This window comes from Octodon degus, unplaced genomic scaffold (assembly GCF_000260255.1).
Source record: "Octodon degus isolate 3935 unplaced genomic scaffold, OctDeg1.0 scaffold00013, whole genome shotgun sequence".
NCBI classification, from domain to species: domain Eukaryota; kingdom Metazoa; phylum Chordata; class Mammalia; order Rodentia; family Octodontidae; genus Octodon; species Octodon degus.
Window position 1 is genome coordinate 19,917,721 of NW_004524589.1, and position 22,032 is coordinate 19,939,752.

General features: G+C 37.2%; 1 protein-coding gene across 8 annotated transcripts in view; it reads right to left on the minus strand.

Moving 5' to 3' along the window:
* Positions 1-2,533: 2,533 nt before the first annotated feature.
* Positions 2,534-22,032, minus strand: part of Scel (sciellin) — a 117,146-nt gene continuing 97,647 nt past the window's right edge. For 7 of the 8 annotated variants that reach the window (XM_023709650.1, XM_023709651.1, XM_023709649.1 and 4 more), the window contains 6 exons: positions 19,828-19,890; positions 15,158-15,229; positions 12,472-12,546; positions 9,051-9,159; positions 5,463-5,565; positions 2,534-3,530 (listed from right to left, as the gene is read on the minus strand). In XM_023709650.1, coding sequence (XP_023565418.1) covers positions 3,514-3,530; positions 5,463-5,565; positions 9,051-9,159; positions 12,472-12,546; positions 15,158-15,229; positions 19,828-19,890 — 439 coding nt within the window. In that variant the 3' untranslated portion in view covers positions 2,534-3,513. The remainder of the gene's footprint in view (positions 3,531-5,462; positions 5,566-9,050; positions 9,160-12,471; positions 12,547-15,157; positions 15,230-19,827; positions 19,891-22,032) is intronic. The other variant, XM_023709648.1, reaches the window with a different exon arrangement.

The window sequence follows — 22,032 nt, forward strand, 5'->3', positions numbered from 1 at the left end:
TTTGCCCAAGTGAGGAATTTCATCGAGGGTGCAGGACCAGGAAATCCTTTGGTGCAGTTCACCTTGGCAGAGTTGAAAGCAGTCTGAGTAACATCTGTATGTTATTTTGCACAGGTAATAGAGGAATCTTAAAACTTTTTTGGTTGATTTGTGTCTTAATTTTTGAATTTCCATCTCATTGTGTCTAAAAGCAGCAAAGTTAGTTTGATATCAGAAAATGGTCTCATTTTTTTCAAGTCTAAGGCAGCTTCTCTTGGAAGGTTTTTTCTCACACTGATTCATTCCCAATATGTATAACTTATTTTTATAAACTATCTCATTTTCATCTTACTACATTACTTTTTAATACTGAACATACAGTCACCGTTTTTATTTGCTGCATGGGTCTTATTCATTCCAAAATTACATTTATTCATTTTCTGTCTCTTCTTTGTCCCTTGTAGATAAGTTTGTCAAGGACAAAAACATTAGTTACTTTGTAGGACATAGCAGGTTCTTAAAGAAAAAGTGTAAGTTGCATAATAGTAGCATGGATGAATGTACATTATAAACCATAAATTTTATACAGATACTAGAACAATTAAGTGCTTATATTAATGAGAAGAGTGTATGAGGGAGATTACAGACACACTGAAAAGTTCCTTCTTAAATAGTACTTTTAAGGCAAAGATGATGTTCACTTTCCTTTTAAAGTTAAAATAAACAAACAAACTGAAATCAATCTAACTCAAGTATTTGAATATTTCAGCGAACATATTTCAGAAACCATCTTGCTGCAATAGCAAGACAGAGATATCGTAAATAAGGGTCAGAAGGGGTCCAACTTTTGTGTTGTGATAAACTTAAATGAAATTATAAAGTGCATACAAGACATTCCATTTCCTGAGGGCCTGTAGTAAAAGAGATCACATAAAAGAAGGTGAGTAACAAGAATAAACTTAGATGTATTCTGAGCTCGTAGGCACATTATGGAGTTAATTTCCCAACCCCACACTTTAAACAGTAGGGAGTGGGTCTGGGGGGAACATAAACCTGCCCAAATTAAGGAGGACAGAGGCACCTCTAGGAGACTACTGAATCTTAGGTGGACCTTAAAAGCGGATTATATATTGTGCGAAAACAATAACTGGATAGTTTGAAAAATTCACTGCAGTGTCATTGTTAGTTTGCTGTGATATAAATCAATGGCTTGATTTGATAGAGTTCTAAATCATGCTGAGAAAGGCAACATTCCAACCACTCTTGGTTGTCTACCATAGTAAACAAGTCAGAGAGTGAACTAGCTACACCATTCCATCACATACTACAGACCCAAGCAGCTCCATGATTACAGTCAAGGGTACACAAATTATTTCTCAACTAAATTTTTATTTCATGGCCTTACCTTCAAAGTGCATGCTATATAAACAAATTCCATTTCTGAAAATAATGTATTTCTTTTGCCTTCCTAAAAAGATAGTGTCCTGATAGAATCATTATTCGTCTTATAGAGATATCTTTAAATTAGCAACACAACTCCTAGACTTAGGCAACTGTGTCCAAAAAAATTATGACAATCATAATGTAATTAACTGGCAACAAAAATGGGAGTCATTTTAGACATTTTTCATTCCTGTACTGAGAATAAACTCAGATATAATAGAGTACATTTGATGAATCAGAACCACCTTCTCTCATCACTCCATATTTATTCCATTTTCACAACAGCATTTAGTTTAATTTAATTCATTGTTGTAGAAGAAAGCATCCATATAACCACTGCAGAAGAGTAAGAAATGTGTTCTTTTTAGATTTTTATACTTTTAAAATTATATTCAGATGATTTTTAATTACTACAAAGGCATTGAAATGTTAATACACTTCATGGAAAAGGCAAGGATGCTATTGCATCCACCCTTATCTGCAGCGAATTTCAAGTCTAAGAAAATTATTTCTTTTGATCCACTCAGATAGCATGTAATAAAAGAACAATAAAACATATGGCTCAATTACTACTCTTCTCTTCAAGCATGAATTACTGAATATCAAATTATTATTAATTGTTTTTCTGGCTCCCTCTCCATAGGACAATTATACACTGCTGTATTGTGATAAGTGTTTTGTGTTTAACACTTGATGAGCCAGGCTCTAAGAAGCACAATGCATGAAATTTATTAGATGGGAGGGTAGTTCTTTCAATTTGTCATCAGTTCAGAAATGCTTGATTACCTTTCATTGTCTCTATTTATGTCAGTTGCTCAAAGTTGCTTAAAATCACCTGAGAATTTCATCCCCACCTCAATATGCCTTTCTTAAAGAAACAGTGATGTGTCTCTGAAATATTTTATAAGTTCAGTTTCTCAATATTAACAGTAGTACTAGTTTCTCATAACTGCTGAATTCTCAATTGTTTTCTGTAAAGCTCTTCAAAACTAAAAACTATAATTTAAGTAATCAAAAATAAGTTAATTGATATAGCATTGACTATAATACATTGTAATCACTATAATTGAGAAAAACAATGTGAGTGGATATTTATAGACATTCCATAAAATTATGCATAACTGATAGTTCACTTTATTTGTATAAGCCTTCTGTAAATCTACAGTTATCAGTAATATGAGTACATGTAACATGTCTCTATAATCCATAACCATTATATCTTGTACATTATTTGTATTTCAGACTTTTGAAATTCATGCAAAGGAAACTTAACAAATTATATTATGTAAACTATACATGTCACATTATTTTACCTATGCCAATAAGTTCATTTCTTTTTTAAAAAATACAGTACATATAAATATGGCTGTGATAAACTAAAGGATGACACAAAGGTCAAATTGTTTACTTGCCCACTTTAGATGATAAGCTTAACAAACACATATACTGGTATGATTTAAATGAACAAACTCAAAGTTCCTTCATTAAAAGAGAACTGGGAAAGTAAAAAGTAGGAAACATTTTCTCCAGTACCCCCACATTATGAGTAATGTCATCGAGATGTAGAAATCTTAAGTGATTTTCTACAACACACAACTTTTGATGTTGACATCTTTTTGCCAAAGTTTGTACAAAAATTTCTAACATTTCCTTTGCAGAAAAAAAAGCATATCTTGCTACCTTTAGTATCTTTGTTAGGGTGTCAATAGTGCCTGAGAACCCAAATTCTTAGAAGAATAAAGATGAGAAAAATAAATAACTTTGCTAGAATGGGAGCCATGATGTAGCACTAGGGATGGATCTAACTATGGCTGACAATTTTCACTACCATCAAACACATTATTTCTTTCATTCTAATAACTAGAATCATATGAGTTTCTTATCATTAATCTAGCCAGATGCCAGATGGCTCTTTTCATTTCTATAACCTTATTGAAAGTAAATAGATTATTTATGCACTATTAGAATTATTATAATTTTATATAAATGTTGATCTTCAATGTAAAAGCTTTTATAGATTGCATGTTTTCAAAACTTGTAACTTTTAATTCTTTAATAAATGTTTTCCATCTTGATTTCCATGTATTGGCACTATTGAATCCACTTGGCTAGGGGAAAAAAAACAGAAAACAAATTCAGTAGAAAAATAAGCCCACAATCAAAATTCAGAAGAAAAACAAATTTAAACATTTCATCCAGGAGATAGTGGTGGATTACACATTCCAATCTACCTTCTACTACTGAATTCATCAGTATGGCCTTTGGTCATACATGAAATACTAAATGCCAGGCATGGATATTTATGACATACGTGGGGGTCATAGCCTGATAACTTATGTGTACTGCAAAAAGTACAATGGCTCTGGAGTGGTCATGGGAGTCAGGGAGGAGTATACTAGGCCTTCTGGGTCTGTGGGTAACCATGGCATAACTGTTAAGCCAGACCACCAAGTCACGGAGACTGAAAGCTTTAGAACTCCCACCATGCACATTAAGACCTATGATATAATATTGGATCATGATAAGCCTGCTAAATTAGAAAAGTGAAATCTGCAAACTGTCTGGGGAAAGCAAAAAATAGACGGCAAAGTATGAATATAATTAGGTTTATTCTTGTACGCGATTCGGCAGCCTGATGGAGCGTGGGCTTCTGAATATTTTTCAGTGCATTTTCCAGATGTAGCATCCCGGTAGCTCATTAGGCTGACGTATTTGTCATTAAGTTCTGTACTTTGGATCCCACGTAGGAATCCCAAATGTTTCTCTTTCACTCACTACAGCACCAAGATATCAGGAAAAAAATTGCCTTTCACATAGAGCTGTGGACCTCCTCCTTGATAACATTTTCATTATTATACCTGCATACTATTTTTAAAATTTATTTATTTATTATTTATATTTATTTGATACAGGGTCTCACTACACAGCTCAGACTCATAGCGATCCTCTTGTCTCTGCCTCTCCAATGCTGGGATCATAGGTGTGCAACACCACGCCTGGTCTCAGTGGCCGGCACAGCACACCCAGAATTCTGAGGCCAGCACTGCATACGGTACAGGGGATCAAATCTGGGTCCTTGTGCCTGCCAGGCAGGTGCTTAGACAACTGAGTTGTCACCCTAGCCCTACCTCCATACTACTGAATAAAATGTAGATAGTGGCTTTTAAAATCAATCAAGTTTCACAGAACTTTATGCTGTTCACTTGTCATTACTCTGCATATCTCAGGTTTTCTTTGAAACCTTTCATACTTTATTAAAAAAATGGTAGTTAAAAAATACATGTTCTTCATGTTGAGTGAAATAAGTCATACGTAGAAAGTATGACATGTTTTCCTCGTGTGTGAAAAGAAGACAATATTGTCTATAAGTAGAAGTGGGCCTACTGGGGACTGGGGAGCAGGATTACAGGGAGAAGACCAGAGGGTAGAGCCAGCGTGGACATGCTTAGGACACGATACATGGAAAGATGGGAATGTCACAGTGCAGCTCATTAATCTGTACAATTAATATATGATGATCAAAATATATGCCCTTAATGTTTTCTTTTCACTGCAAGCCTAAATTACAGTAACATTTGATCTCAAACTGCTAACAAAAGCTAAGTTAACATAGAATTACAGAAAACTGTTTTTTATTTAAAAGTAACATAGTGGCACTTATTGTAATAACCAAATTAGATGTTTTAAAAAGCACATTCAAGTGTAAGTGTAAAAGGTCACTTATAAAAATGAGTTTCAATTAAACAACCATTTTATAAAAGGTCTATTTGTGTGGGAAAAATGGAAAATTTTCTACAACAAACAGCTTCATTGCTTAGTTGTATTGATGTCCTCCTCTCTAATGTCAGGATACAATATAAATGTTAGCTAATTTTATATCTATAAACAAAATAGCATCACAATGTAACTATTTTCACCTAAATTTTTATGTGAGTATAATTAATAAACTAGTTGTACTTTATTGGAATATGTAATTTTCAATGATACTAATTGCTCATTAATGTTAAAAATAACTGTCCTTTACAGAACATAACACTTACCCATAACCTTCGAGTAGCAAGGCTCACAGTGTATTGTTTGTCTATAAATCCAAATGCTGTCACCTGCTTTCAGATTTTCCAAAGGCCGTTTGCATATTTCACACTAAAGAAAAAAAAATAAAGTTTACATAATAGATTAGGTATAGATTCTTAGCAGAACAGAGATAGAAAGTCACATTTAGTTCAATCAAAACTCCCTTCCACAAAACATTCATATATATATATATATATATATATATATATATATATGGAACCAGGGATTGAACTCAGACCCTTGCGCTTGCCAAGGAAGCACTTATTCTATTGAGCCATCTCCCCAGCCCCACAAAACATTTAGAGGCATCTACAAGAGAAATCATGGGTTAGTAATAGTGACAATACTAAAAAAGAAGTCCCAGGGAAATTGAAAATATAATTGTCTATAACTCACATGCCAAGCTTTTAAAAAAATTCTCACAGCATTTAAGGGAGACACTAATACTGAATTTTATACTTAACTCACAATGCAATAGATACACATTTTAAAAAGTTGGTTATGCCAAGCGTAGGATGACCACTGAATATTTCAAACAAAAATAGACCTGCATTTATTAATGGCTTTCATACGGAGCACTGTGCTGGCCAGGCGCAGCCCCACAGAGCAAAATAAGGTGCTAATCGTATAGGTCTAAGGGGCTTGTTTTGAGTTGTAGACCAGTGCAGGAGAGTACCTCTTTTTTAGATCTGTCCATTGCTGATTGGCTGAATTCCAAACATCAGGTTGTTACTGACTAGCTTTTAGAAATGGGCTCACTACAAGTAGATTGTCATCGATCAACTTGACAAGTTTAAACCAGCTTGGATGGTTATCTACTACCAGGACTACAGCACAGTCTATCTTTCTCCATGAGTTTGGAAAACATTTTAATTCTGTTATATTCTATAGCTATATTCAAAATGTTATAAGTGAAAATTACTTCTATTCACCAAATTATTAATCAAGAATTTTGTTTTATAATGTTTTCTGAGGACCAGCCAGATAGCTCAGTGGACTAAAGTGCCTGCTTAGGCAGAGCGCAGTGGCTGGGATTCGATCCCTGGCATGCTGTGCCAGCCCCGCCCCCAGAGTGCACTAAAATGAGGATTGAGACTGGGTGTGGTGGTGCAGGCCTATAATCCCAGTGCTTGGGAGGCTGAAAATGGAAGAATCACTGTGAGTCTGATCTACCTAGTGTGACCCTGTAGATTCTGTACCAAATACATTTTTTAAAAAAAGAATGTCTATGTTTTCTGCATATTAATTTTAACTAAAGGGCTAATACTTTTATTTAATTCAATGCATTTCATAACTATAAGAAAATAATTTTCTGCTCTTATAGCCAAACAATTATTTAATCTTTAGACTATTTTTTAATGTATTTGGCTGTTGCAAGGTCTTACTAGCAGCTCAGACTTGTGGTGATCCTGCTGTTTTTATCCCCTCCAGCGCTGAAATTATAAGTGTGCACCACTGTGCCTGGACTCTGTCCAGCTCAGTCTGACCTGAGGGTGGCGCTGGCTCAGCATGTGGTGACAGGGATCTAAATACAGTCACTGCACTTGCCTAAACTTGCCTAAGCAGGCATGTTAGTTCACTGAGCTATCTCGCTGGCCCCCAGACTCAATTTCTCTAATCCTAGATTGAAGGGATGTTTTGCTGGGCAAGCCAAATAGCTCAGCAGATTAAAGAGCCTGCTTAGGCAGACACAGGGGCCAGGCATTCGATCCCTGGGCCTGCCATGCCTGTGCCCCAGGGCATGCTGAAATGGTGATTGAGACTGGGCATGGTGGTGTGCACCTGTAATCCCAACACCTGGGAGGCTGTAAACAGGAGAATCACTATGAGTCTGATCTATATAGTGAGACCCTGAACACCCTGTAGACCCTGCCCTAAATATAGAAAAAAATGATATACTATATTCCTGATTGCTATATGTTATTGTCTCAAGGTAAGTGGAGCAGAAGCAATCAATTGATGGAGTGTTACATCTATTTGACTGGATTAGATAATTTGCATCAATTACAGAATGACAGCAGCAGAAAGGACATAGATTTGCGCAAATGTTTTCAAATTGGCTACATCTCAGAACTATCAAAGGGGCTTTTAAAGAGGGGAGCAAAAGATGAAGGGGGAAGGGAAAGGGGGGGAGGGAAAGTGGATTAAAAGAGAATTAAAATATGCCAGTCCCCATGAGGAATATAATCATTGTGCCTTGTAAATACATACTAATAAAAAATGAAAAAATAAATAAAACTACTGATACTCTCACATCATCTCTAAGATAGTAGGGTTAATTTGGAGTTGATCCTAATTTATTTACTCCTATACTCTCAGATTATTAACATATGTAGCCAGGATTAAAAACAGTTAGTTAACCACCTCATTTTACTATTACAGAAACAGGCCAGAGTAAGGTGAATGACTGCCCAGCTGCAGTTACAGCGAATGGCCGAGGCAGAACAAAAGCTCGTCCACGAAGCTGCAGCTCAGCACTTGTGCAGTGGTGCCGCTCACCCACCGTATTGTGTGAACGAAAATAAGCATTCAATGAAACCGAACAGTAAGACATTCTGCTAATGAAAGTTTACTGTTAGTTAATAACCACAATTATTATGACTAATTATGGTCTCAAAAGCAGATTGTTGGCCAGATAGCTCAGCAGACTAAAGCGCCTGCTTAGGCAGATGCAAGAACCAGGGTTCAGTCCTTGTCGTGCTATGCTGGCCCCGCACCTGGGGTGCGCTGAGACGGTGATTGAGACTGCGCATGGTGGCGCTTCTGTAATCTCAGCTCTTGGGAGGCTGAAAACAGGAGAATCGCTAGGAGTCTGATCTATGCAGTGAGACTTTGTAGACACTGTACTAAATACATTTTTTTAAAAAAAATCAGATTGTTTGCTCATTGTTAAGCCTATGAGGCTAAATTCATGATGAACTGCTATTTCTCTTCTCAAAGGTTTAGCTTCCTTTCTTATTTTAATCATACATTTTACATAATGTAAAATTTGTTTTATTAAAATGTAAAACTTTTATAAAAAGAACAAGTGTTTCATTTATATCTGGTACCCTGAGCAACTAGTTGTATCATGTAATACAGCAACCAATGTTGAACTCTCACTACTTTGTTTAGTGAAATTTTGTATTCCTTCTAATGTTTTTTTTCTATCATTTCTTTTTTCTTTTTTTTCTTTTTTTGGCAGAACTGGGGATTGAACTCAGGCCCTTGTGCTTACAAGGCAAGCACTTATTCTACTGAACTATCTGTCCAGCCCCACTATTTTGTATTAATTTTTTTAAAAAAGGACAAGTATTTATCTTTTCCACAGATTTAAATATCTAGGCTAAGAAGGAATAAATGTATTAGTAATCAACTCCAAGCCTAAAGTCAAAATAGTAACACAAATCTTTAAAGTTTAAGCCATAGAACTCTGTAATATATTTAAGAAGTACATTATCAATATAGAGTTTCTAAAAGCTTTAACTTCAATCCTGGTATTTTAATAAATAATTATTTTTTATTCCTGACACTGTGCCATTTTATATTTAATTAAATGAAATAAACACATTTACCTTAAAGCAAGTGGAATGACAACAAATTTGTAATTCATCTAAAATCATTTTTGTTTCCACACCCAAGGGTTTTCGACAGTAAGTACACATATCTCTTTCAATGACAGACCTACAGAGACATAAACAATTAAAATAAATTTGCCATCATGTAAAATATATTTATATTTTATGATGTCATGTGAATATGATATGTTATTTTTGCTGGTATTTTAGTAAATCTCACTAAGATCAAGAAAAACTCAGAGTTTACTTATTCTACTCATAAGATTGATTATCTAGTTACCCCTAAAAGTCAAGGAATGAACATAATGGAAAATCTCCAATTACTAATTCATCAACAATCAAAGAAGCATCTGGGCAGGACAAAACAGTTCTTTTTCATAGTTGAACTAAGCCTTAAATACCCATGGAAGACAGATGAGGGTTTTTAATTATTAATGTACACATACCATTTTACAGAGTTCATGAGAAAATTATTCTTCTGATGAATGTAAATTTTTAACTCGCAAAACATTCAATAGATCAAAAACAGAAATCCATTCAAGAATGAGTTCACAAGCTCACAAACAATAGATCTCAGGACCCCAAGGTTTCAGCTCACTATAACATCCCCTTTGGTTTCACTGTTAAGAGTCAAGATGTGAACAGGATATCTATCTTGATGAAATTTACACTCTACAAGAAGATGTAAGCCTGCCACAAGTTTGATGAGAGAAAAAAAGTTTTCTTATTGACATTGGAAAACTAATGTTCAAAAATAATGTATAAAATATGAATTATACATTTGACCAGCTGAGTTAAAAAAAACCTGTGATCACAACAGAACCTGTTCCTTTCCTGTCTTAAAAATCACCTGGTAGAGTTGATTGGTTCTGAGGAAATAGCATGCAGGCCTGAAATTTCCAGAGTAAGATACATAATGAGGCAGAGAAACAAAAAGTAACCAGTAGTAATATAGTATTTATTCTATGCAGTGATTTTCCTATGCACTTTACTTGTAGAAATTCATTCATTCTTTGCAATATCCCTGACAGGACAATATTGTCATTTTTGCATCATTTTACATGAAAGGAAGCTAGTGCACAGAAAGGTAAGCCAATTGATGCTGTCATGCAGGCAGTGAGCAGATAAGAACAGAGCAAGCGCGGCCCTAGCGTCCCTGTCCTGCCTGAGGTCCACTGGGCTCCCTGCAAGAAATGAGCTAGTTATACCTAGAAACAGAGAGAAGGAAAAATGGAAGGAAGAAAAAGAGAGAAAAGATTAGAGTAGATACATTTCCCCATGAATTCTCCATATATATGTAAGTATATATGCACACTATACAGCTTCCTGCCCAAGAGTGTAAGCACTTGAAGAGTAGAAAATGGGTGGTATAGTCTGTCCCATATGCACTATTTTCTGGTGAGTCTTTCCTGACATGCCCTAGTTGGGTTATTCTATAATCTGTGCAGTCCACAGGCACTGATCTAGGAGCTGGGAATACTGATGACATGGCTGCTGGTGAGAAGCTCTTTTCACTGGGTGAAAAGTGTATGGTTCAGTGGTGACAGCATGACATGAACACATGGAAAGAGTTAGGCAATCCCACTGAGATGCAAACAACTCTGGGAGTAGTGGGGTCAGGAAGGGCTTGTCAGAAGAAGTGCATATGGGTTAAATCTTGGAGATGAAGGAGTCCTTGGGGTGGTTGGTAAGGTGGGCAGAAGAGCCTGCGGGAGAAGCTCCAAGCAGAATGAACAGGGTGGACAGAATGAGGGCACTGCAGTGACTGAACAGTAGTCCATGCTTAGCAGCAGCAGGTTCAGAAGCCCTGTAGATAATGTACAAAGGACTCTGGCCTTTATTTTATAAAGCAGCAAGCTACTTTTAATGGGCTTAGAGTGCTTGGATGAGAAGGCTGGGCACTCAGCCAATTTCACACACTCATCAACATCAAAAGTCTTATAGAAAACTGACTTTTGCACTGTTGACTAGGTAAGATTTCACAAATGGCCTTCTGGGCAGGAATGAAATTATACTGACAGTAATATAGGAGAACATTTTCCTTCTTTAAGTTAGCAATAAAAATACAAGCCCAGAGAAAGCTCTTAAAGCCTTATTAAGATCACATGATTAGTTAAAGATCTTTCCAAAGATTTATAGAAAGCTTAGTGCTGGAGTTCTTTTGGTTGCTTTACATCCATAGTTTTAATATTTATAGAGATTACTTTCTTGCTCAGAAAGATGTGACCTAAAAGGTAGCATCTCCAGCAGAGATTTGATAATGAAAGATCCTATAAAAGCATCAGAAAGAGACCGTAATTTTTATTTTCAGTGGACACTACAGAACACTTTCTTTATCCATTCATTGTCAGTGGGCACCTAGGTTGATTCTATACCTTGGCTATTATGAGCAAAGCTAGCTATAATGAACATAGAGGTGTAGAAATCTCCTTGGAACATGGATTTCCTTTCATTTGGATATAAATCCAATAGTGGAATTGCTGTATCATATGGTGGTTCTATTTTTAGTTTAATAGGAACCTTTGTGCTTTTTCCAATGATATTTTAATAGTTTACATTCATACCACCAGAGAAACAGGATATATTTTGATGCCTGATCCACTTACACTTCCCTTAACAACTAGGACAGGGGGTTGGCTTTTCAGGAAAAAAATGTATAGCATACCTGTAAGAGGCCAAACACTGCATTAGATGTTGGGGCTACACATAAAAAGTAAAATATGTCTTAATGTGTCAGTGAGTCTTATTTGCAGCATGTGAAAAGCACCATTAGTGACATATCAGACATTCACATAGAGCTTTGCTACACCGATGAGTAAAAACACTAAACATCTTCATTTACTCCTCTAGTGGTCTGCAGGCCATATTCTCCTGAGTGTGGCCTGGGAGGCTGATGAACATTAAAAGCTAAAGAGGACCAGATGCCCCCAAAACCTTGAGTGGGACCACTTCACCAGCACCAACTCAATACTCATCGTAACCCTACACCCAGGTACAAAACTGGGTCCTGAGTTGGTTACAGCAGCACATCCATGCAGCTGGCTTTGGAAAACTACAAGCACAGAGGACTGAGCGTACTCTAGTCAAGCAGTGAGGCTTAGATACTATTATTTGGTGGCCTGGGGACTTCTCAAAATCACCAACAGTGAGCTGGCCTGTGTGGAAAGGACTTTTGGAATAATATGCATCAAAATCAAGAGCCCGATGAGCTATTGCCAAAAAGTCAAGAAGCAAATCCCTAGATGTAGAGTTGTATACCTTCTCTTCATACACATATATAGCAATCAGCATTGGGAGAGCCATATCCACATCAAAGGGTGAGAAATATACAATGTACATATAAGTAGGCATTGTACTTGCACATATATCCAAAGGTATGTATGCATATTTTTGTACTAGAAGATGTAGACATACTCACCTATCTGAAGTTGAATAAACAGTTTGTATATACTTTCCAGAGCTATTCTCCTGATACCCATTCTTCGGTATTTCACTAGAAGCAAACATATATGGACATGTGAGAATCAGGCTAACTTCTGGAATGTTGACATGCATACCCACATACAGGTAAGAAAGCACATCCACACCCCCTCATGCCACCTTACTTTATTGTTTCTTGTGATGCTGCAAGTCCAGATGACATGCTGACACCTGTTACTCTTTAATCTGAAGAAGCACTGGTGCACAAGGCACCTTTAAGTTTGGCATCACCAGAGTAAACAGAGAGTAGGACAAGGAGTACAGGAATAAGCGAGAGCAGGTAAAGGTCATGGTTTTTCATGAAATTTATATTTCCTCTCCACATGCTTACTAAAGTGAGATGGAGTCTAATCTAGCGAGAAAAAACATCCAGGGCCAAGCACAGCAAGTGCATACACACATACCACTCCCAAGGAAACAGGCTCTTGAACTTCTGGAGAAAGCTCTAGAGATTTCTTTTTTACTTGAGAATGCAAGTTTATTTATTTATTTATTTAGGCACTGGGGATCGAACTCAGGACTTTGCATTTTCCAGGCAGGCACTTATGCTGCTGAATTATATTGCTAGCCCCTTATTTTTATTTGAAAATGTCCAAAAAAGGGTAGCTTAGAATGAAAAAAAATTGGTATAATTTTAAGTCCTGTATTTTCTACTTTCTAGATTGATTCCAGTTTGTAAACATCACTCTTTTCCAGAGACAAATGAATCTGTAATTCATTAACAAGTTGGTTCCTTGTAATTGCTTCTGAAGTACTTCAGCTACCTGGGAATATATTAGGATTAGAAGCAATATGCCCCTACCATTCTGGACAATGATTGATAATTCTGTATCTCTCACTTGGAATATTTTTAATGGGAAATCTATCTCTTCCTTCAAATCACCCACAGGCAGACTGCTGTCAGAGCTAAAAGAAACTACTATGAAAAATAGTAGTCCACAGTGCCAAATGGAGTTTGTACATATTTATATGCAGTGTAGATACCATTAGCTCTACCCCACTGCTGATGAATCTGAGATTTAGTAATTTTCCCAAAGCTACGTGGCTCGTAAGTGGCAAATGAGAACTTAACCCTGAATCTGATCCTAGGGAATTATGTTATATCATATATTTTGTCAATATACTTTTTAGGGAAGTTGAAGATACTTGAGGTACATCACCATCTATATTAGATTAAGGTACAGGAATAACTCATCCTTCCAGAATTTCAGCCTTACAAACTATCGGCCTGACATACAATGACACTACTCTTTAGAGTAAAGATTCTTAAACTTGAATGTACATCAGAAACATCGTGAATTTGTTAAGACACAGATCACTTGATTCTCCCAACAAAGTTTCTGATTGAGCAGGTCTACAATGAAGCCAACAAACTGTCACTTCTAACAGGTTCCCAGGGGTCATTGACCTCCCCAGGCTGCACTTCAAGAATGACTATTCTATGTGCATATGACACACAGGTATAGGTACAGGTACAGACAGAGGTGCAGATGTAGAAGTAGATACATATACAGAAGCAGGTACAGGTATAGACACAGATGCAGATAGAGGTGCAAACACAGATATGGGTAGAGGTTCAGATACAGATATACATATGTGTATACATGCTGTAGTTTTTTTAAAAAAAGCTATTGTCAGCATAGTTAAGTATTTCAAGTATGTTTTGGTTTCTGCACGATTCACCTGTTTGATAAATCCAAAACCACAATACATGACATTTAATAGAATATTTTCTAAAAGAAAAGCCACCATTTCTTCTAAAAAAATCAAAATTATAGTTGTTCACATTAGTTCCCATGAGATATTTCTTTAGAAAGTAAACTGCACTGGTATGCTATCACATAGGGTTATAGTATGTAAGAGATTATTATGTAAATATAGAATAAAGGCCTAAGTTATTTTATTCTATTTTCCAGTGTCTGGTGTCTTGCCTTCTCTGGAATACGATTTTGATGTTATTGTCTACTCACTTTCTGGCACATTTTGAGTTTCCTGACTCCTGAGAATGCCCTACACAGAGAAAGATTTCCTGGATACTCAAGTCTTCAAGGTGGGCTCACGTGACATGTGCATTGGCACATATGTGCCTTGCTATTGTATTGCTTCACAATTAGGCTAACCCCAAAATGGATGCTGAATCCTTGGCTCTGGATGACATCTTCCTCCTCACGCATGTTTCCCACACACAGATGTCATGGGACATCAGTTCCCTGCAATTTGGGCCAGAGTGTATCAGCTCAACGTGATACCCTTATCTGAGACTGCGATAATCTACAACAGTAGATGAAACCACAACAGCAGCTGAGCCATCTCACTAAAATGGGTTTCCAAATTAGTATAGAAATACTTGTGTATGTTCACACAGCTTATTATAATCATATAGTCATTTGTGTTGTGAGAACTTATGCATTATGTGAAAATAGTCCACCTGGTGACTATTATTACTTGTCAACGACTTAATTTGGAAACATTATAAAGGAATATATGCCTACAGTTCAATTTACATGTAAATGGTTTTCTATTTGAAAAGAAACATACCCTAAAGTGGTGATATCACTTCTTATACACAGATCATTTCAAAATTATGAAATAATACAAAAATATTTGCAATAAATTTCCAATACCTATTCTCTACATACGTCCTTGTGTACATAACAGTGTCCTTTGGTCTTGCATGTCTGGTTCCAGTACTGGAGCTGCAATACAAACCATGTTAGAAGTTTACTTATATGGATAATAAAACAGCAAGGACATTATCCAAAACAATGCAAAAAGTAATAATTTTTATGTTCTTTCTACATTGTGCTTGTTGAAATATCAAGGTTAAAGTGACACTGACTTTTTGCAAAATTTCATCATACCTTCCACTTTTTCTTAAGAGCCACTGTTTTGATATACTTTCAAATATTATGAAAATTGGCCCCTCAGAAAATACATTTAGAGCGTGAACACTTTATTTTGAATATCTATGCATGTCTGTTTTCCTGTCTTTCAGTCATATTCCCATGCCATATTTTCCCCCATAAATTCCAAATAAAAAAGTGAGCTACGTGACAACATTATTTTTGTATTTTAGGAAGGGTCTCCAGGGTGTTCAGGGTCTCACTACTAGATGGGACTTGGAGTGATCTGCCTGTTTACCACCTCCTAAGAGCTGGGACTATAGGTGTGCGCCACCATGCCCAGTCTCATTGCTATCTCAGCGCGCCCGAGAATGGAGCCCCTAGCCCCTGCACCTGCTTGCAGGTGCTTTAATCCACTAAGCTATTTGGCCAGCCCCATGACAACATTTGATTTAAGGGAATGTTTAGCTCTAGGTAGAAAATGTCAATATCAAAGTCATAATTGTGTTTAATGAAACTGTAGATTTTGATTTAAAATTGTGTTTTATATTTTCCTACCCAGGTGTCTCCATAATAACCAAGTTGCTAATTTAACACTTTAATATAAAACTGTTTACAAATGACATATAAGCTCAGATCAAGAAACTTCTGCATTTCAAAGAAAGGGCCAGCTTGAGCGTGGAATTCAAAAATCAACAAAAATGGACAAAATAGGGGCCGGGGAGATGGCTCAGTGGAATAAGTGCTTCCCTGGCAAGCTCAAGGGCCTGAATTCAATCCTTGGTTCTGAAAAAAAAAAAAAAAAAAAAACAGGCAAAATAGTCCTGCCATTTGTTTGGTAGTTTCGTACAGTAAACTCAGGTCTGGAATGTGCCTGTCTTCATAAGAACAGGCAGAGGTTCTTGTGGATTTGTTGTGTAGGGCACGAGGATATCTACTGACCTGGCTGTCTGCTGGAGACAGCAAGTACACATATCTGCCCTTTAAAATTAGGACCACATAAAAGTTTTTTTAAAATTCTTATTAAAATTAGAAACCAGACAAGGTGGTGGATACTTGTAATCCCAGAAGTTGGGAGGCTGAGACAGGAGGATCGCCATGAGTTTAAGACCAGACTGAACTACGTAGCAAGGCCCTGTCTCAAAATTTTCTACTCAGTTGACTATTTTACATAGTTAAGCTCCTTATGTCTGCCCTGTTTACACACGTTACACACTGAATCCATGATCTACTAGACTCTCTCTGCAGAAACCAATGTCTCACGCATTAGGATAATCTACAGACTTGAGCCGCATCATCTAACACTAGGGTAAAATATTTCGCATCAGAGACAGGAGCCTCGGGTGGCAAATTGCTTCCTGTACCATTTTCACACCAGCAGGGAAAGTTCAGAAAGCTTCCTATGTATGACACATCCGAGAATTTATCCTTCTAATGAAAATGATCCAGGGGCTGCTCTGAGACATTCCACTTTCTATTTTGTTTTTAATGAAAAGCAGTGCTTTGAAGATGATAGCAGAATTCTGACCTAGATTTCTGCTACTCTAAAAATGTCAGTATGTAACAGAGGACTGGCATATTCATCTTTTCCTGTGGAAAAGAAGAAATTCTTAATGGAAGAGTAGTCAAACTTTTGGCTCCTTTTCCTCACTCATGTTATGTTAGTAAACCTTGACAGAGAGACACAAATACCTACCAGAGAGTTTAGATTTCAATCAAGCTTTATCATTCTCAGACAGGCTGTGCTTTGCATTCCTGGACAGCTTGACTCTCTCTTCAGAGAGAGGAAAACCTCTGTCCACAGTCCTTGACACACAGATTATCTTTCGATATTAATGCAGACATTTCACAAACACAGAGCTGAATTCTAATGGTTCTAACATCGTGGAAAGGTAGAATTAATTGATATTAAAGGTTGTTATGACATGAATATTAGAGTAAGTCTTTCTGGGAACAATAAACCTATTTGGGAATTGTTTTAGAAATACTATTCAAAGTATACAACGTACAAATTAAAACTCAACCTTAATAACACAGGTAAGGTCAAAATGCAAATGTCATTGCTGGGATTGCTTAAGTGTTTGCATTTTCCTCAGCAATGTAAAATTTTAAAAATTACTGGTTTGTGAAATCTGTAAGCAGAAGACAGAAATAGTTCACAAACCACACTGTCATATACTGAATTATTCCCTGCATTTGTGTGTTGAATCCCTAACACTCAGTGTGACTGTGTTATTTTCTCATTAATTCCTCTGATAACATATCTGTCACAATTTGGGTTTTTGCAAGGGTGACAGTATAGTACAGGACACATTTTATAAGATTATTTATAATGAATCACCCAAAGAATCATATACAAAAAGTGCAGAAAATCTGTCCACACATGAAAGACCAAAGAATCCAGCTGAGGGCCTGGATCCTAATATGCTACATAAGTCTTGCTGGAAAAGTAGAGCTCATAACAATGACTCCCACCATCCACCTGGAGGCCTAGAGCCCACAACAGTATCCCATGCAGGCCTGCTTTATGAATCTGCACTGGGAAGGCTCAAAGCTCAGTGATGGAAGCAAAAACATTTGTACCAATGGGATGAAAGATCTGTGCTGAGAGATCTGAACTGGAGCCAGGAAGGGAAGCTTAAGAACCAGAGCTCCCCAAAAAAGTACCACAGCCTTCCTCAGCAACAGTGAGGTCTCAAGCTCCTCTGACAATGAAAATACCCAAGTTCCCATAAGGAAAGCCAATGTGACGGGCTTCTCCAGGAGGCTGAGCTGTGCACCATGCTCAGGAAGCGTTGTTCAAGGTGGGGACCAGAGCTCCCCCAAAGAAACCATAGCTATTCTCAGTGACAATGAGGTCCCAAGTCATCCTCTAGGAAAAACAGCCAAGTTTGCCAGGAAATCCAGCATAATAACATCTTCCAGCAGGATAGCCCAAGAGAACCAGCCACCTCCAGCAGCTGCATCCAGCTTCCCTAACAGCTTTTCTCTTCTTCTCCAGTTCAGCCTTGTATGCTGCTGGCATCAATCCTCAGGTGGGCCTCCCCCATGCAGCACCATGCTAGTTCAGTTCAGCTGGCTATAACAAGTTGACCACCAGTTGGCAATCCACTACAACATCTTTTCATGAAGAAGCCCAACTGAAATGACAGCGCCTCTCAATCTCATTGAATGGGAAGTCCTTTAATTATACTTAATAATTTAGTCGTGTCTTTACCTCAGTCATCTCCAAATAATATTTGAATGAGATTGGTTAATTCCTATTCCCAAAATAGTGTATGTGTTTTCAGGATGAGTAGATCATATTGAAAATGTGTCCTCCTTTCTTCTATCAAAGATTTTGCTGGGATCATGAAAAGAATACAGAAAATGATTTAGAGAATTATAGGAAAAGAAAAGAATGGTTAGACTCAAGAGCCATTTGCAAGGCTGGCCAGATAGCTCAGTGGACTAAAGCAAGATTGAACCGCAGGGACCGGGATTCAATCCCCAGAACCACATGCAGAGTGTGTCCTACCCCCAGGGCACTCTGAGACAGCAGCTGAGTCTGGGCCTGATGGCACATGGCTGCAATCCTAGCACTTGGGAGGCTGAAAATGGGAGGATCACTATGAGTCTGATCTATGGGACCCTATAGACCCCATACTAAATAATTAAAAATAAATAAAGAAAAAAGAAAAAAATTAGAAAAGAGCCATTTGAAGACATTATGGAAAATAGTGAGCCAGTTCATTCCTAGCCTTTCCACTCTCTGCAAAAAATAGTAATCTTACACCACACACACACACACACACACACACACACACACACACACACTGGAAAAGGCAGAGGCACTACCTTAGGAAGGGTTTTCCTAAAGAAGCTCCTATTATTAGAGTTTCTTCCAATATAAGGTGAAGACTGCAAAACACGGAACCATTGTTAATCGCTTCTTAATTTAAACAGTCTGTAATAATAATGAAGTTGAGCTTCTGTCCTCATCTTCCTTGTGGTGGCAAACAAGCTGCAAGTTTTAAAGCTTCTGTATTCAGTGAAGTAAAATGTACTGAAAGTTAGGTCCTATTTTGTACCAGTGCGGAATTTGTACATTTCTTAAAGCATGAAGTAACCAAGGAACAGCTTCCCAGACTGCTGTCTGTACCACAGAAATTCTACCAAGCAATAGTATGGAAACATAAATCTTCACAGCCTGAGTAAAGGGCTTCGAGTGTGGTGATGCCTTCTACAGTACGCAGCCGAAGAGCAGACCGAGTCAGGAGATCTTACAGCAGAATTTCCTTAATTTTTCTGTATCAGGTACTAAGCACCCAAGACCACATTTTTTTTGTGTTTAGATAGCATTTATGCTTAAATACTGTCATATGATTCAACACCCTAGAAAACCTTCTAAGATTAAAGAATTTATGCAGGTGTATACAGAACTCCTAAAGTAAATTATAAATGAACCTTACCTTTTAACCTTTTTCTCAGACATATGAGAATTTGCTTCAGTTACATTTTCTGAGTCCCGATCTCTAACAACAACAAATATTAGGTTGGTTCACTGTTAGCCCAGTCCCACAGAACTCCCAAAATAGTGGATGCTTCTGGGACAAAGAGATCTTACTGAAAACAGAGCCTCCCTCATTCTCTCAAAGACTATTGGGATTATGACAAGAAAGCAGAAAATGATCTGGAGAATTAGAGAAAAATTGCATACATATACATATATATATATATATTATATGTATATAGTATTTTAGAAAATGAACAAATATTGGAATAAAAATTTAACTACATTATACAGCTATTTGTAGTCTATGATGATATGGAAGAATCAAAATTCAAAATGAGGAAAATAAATGGGCTAATTGCATTCCAAAATCTTGAATTGAATTACTATTTGACATCCTTTCATGAAACAGAAGATCCTCCACTATTTTTTTTATTTATGAAGCATAACACTGTGCCAATTTTATCAGGGCCCACTGGAACGACCCTCTAAGCAGGGCCAATAGCTATGGAACCCCATCATGACTAGTCTCCTTAGATTTACTCTAGGAGAAGATTCCTAACTGTGGGCCCTGAGACTGACTCCTTTCAGCGGGAAGTGGCTAGGTTTAGTCTTTGCCCCTTCTCCCCTATTGGCAGTTACGTATAATCCAGAGGTGAGAAATGTGACAACACAGTTATTTAGTTAGCTTACAGATAAGACAGCCAGCTAGGGAAGGAGCCCGAGACAGACTTGTGTGATGAGCCGTATTCATAAGAACTAAAACAAGAGCAGGTGGTGAACTAGGACTTCAGACCAGGAATAAACTTGCTCAAGCAACATGACATGAAGCCCCTCCCTACTAATGGGGAGTGTAGCCCCTCCCTACCAAACTGCCAAGCTCCCAGGAACTTAAAATGTGAAGTAACTAGTTTTTCTGTGAAATCTCAGTTTCTTTTAAACCCTATCTAGTGAGTAACTGGGTTTGAGAGCAAGTTCCAACTGGAACTCATTTTAAACACACAGAGCCTCCCATGACAGGTGGTCACTAAACAGCTGAGCACCCCTTTAGTTCCAGCATAAGGGGCCATGTGGAGATTCTGCTTTTCAGATCTCCCCCTCAAGAAACCAACAGCCTTTTTCCCTTCTTGTCTTTTTTGAATAAAATCTCTCCTAAGTTAAAAACAAACAAAACAATACACAGCAAATTATTGCTATTGTTGTTGTTGTTATTTGCTTGAGTTTGGAAAAGCATCTATCACAATCCCTACAATTTAGGAGCCAAAAATAATGGGCCTCATCTCTTCCCTGACTTTCTTTGGCAAATTTGTAAGTGAGGTTACTGATGTCTGATCTCAAAGTTGTGGCAAGAAAAATAAAATTCTTTGCATAATGAGCACTGCTGCCGGTGAAGTATGTAAGCATAAATAGATACTAGTTTGCAGAAGCATAAAGACGCAGCCGTGGGCGCCGATGAGTCCTCCCTTTTGAGGGAAGACTTTCATATTTATTGCTGCCCCCAATTTGTATATCATTGAAAATAATTTCAGTTCTTAAAAGTATCTTCTCTTGTGGCTCTAAATATTGCATTTAAATAAGTTTATTACACACAATCAAGCTGCAGACTCCCACTCAGAAAATTGATATTGGTATGGACGTAAACAAAATATTATAAGGTAGTCTCATTTTATGTGCAATGAGATTTCATATCAATTATATAGCGGCATCCAGGCTATCAATAGTTGATAAAATATGCAGATTAGGCAGCATCTCATAGCCACAATTAAGCTTAACATTTAAATACAAGTTTCAGGACCAGCCAAATAGCTCAGTGGATTAAAGCGCCTGCTTAGGCAGTAGTAGCAGCCAGGGTTTGATCCCCAGCATTCCATGCTGGCCCTGCCCCAAGATGGCAATTGAGACTGAGCACGGTGGTGCGCTCTTGTAATCCCAGTACTTGGGAGGCTGAACACAGGTGGATCACTATGAGTCTGATCTACATAATGAGACCCTGTAGACCCTTACTAAAATACAAAAATAAAAGAAAATAAAAATGGATACAAGTTTCATGCTTTTAAAAGGAAAAGTCAGGGTAAATTACTTTTTGCTATGAGTTATAATAGAAATATGCTATTTTACATACATACACATATATACATGATACATATATATATATATATATATA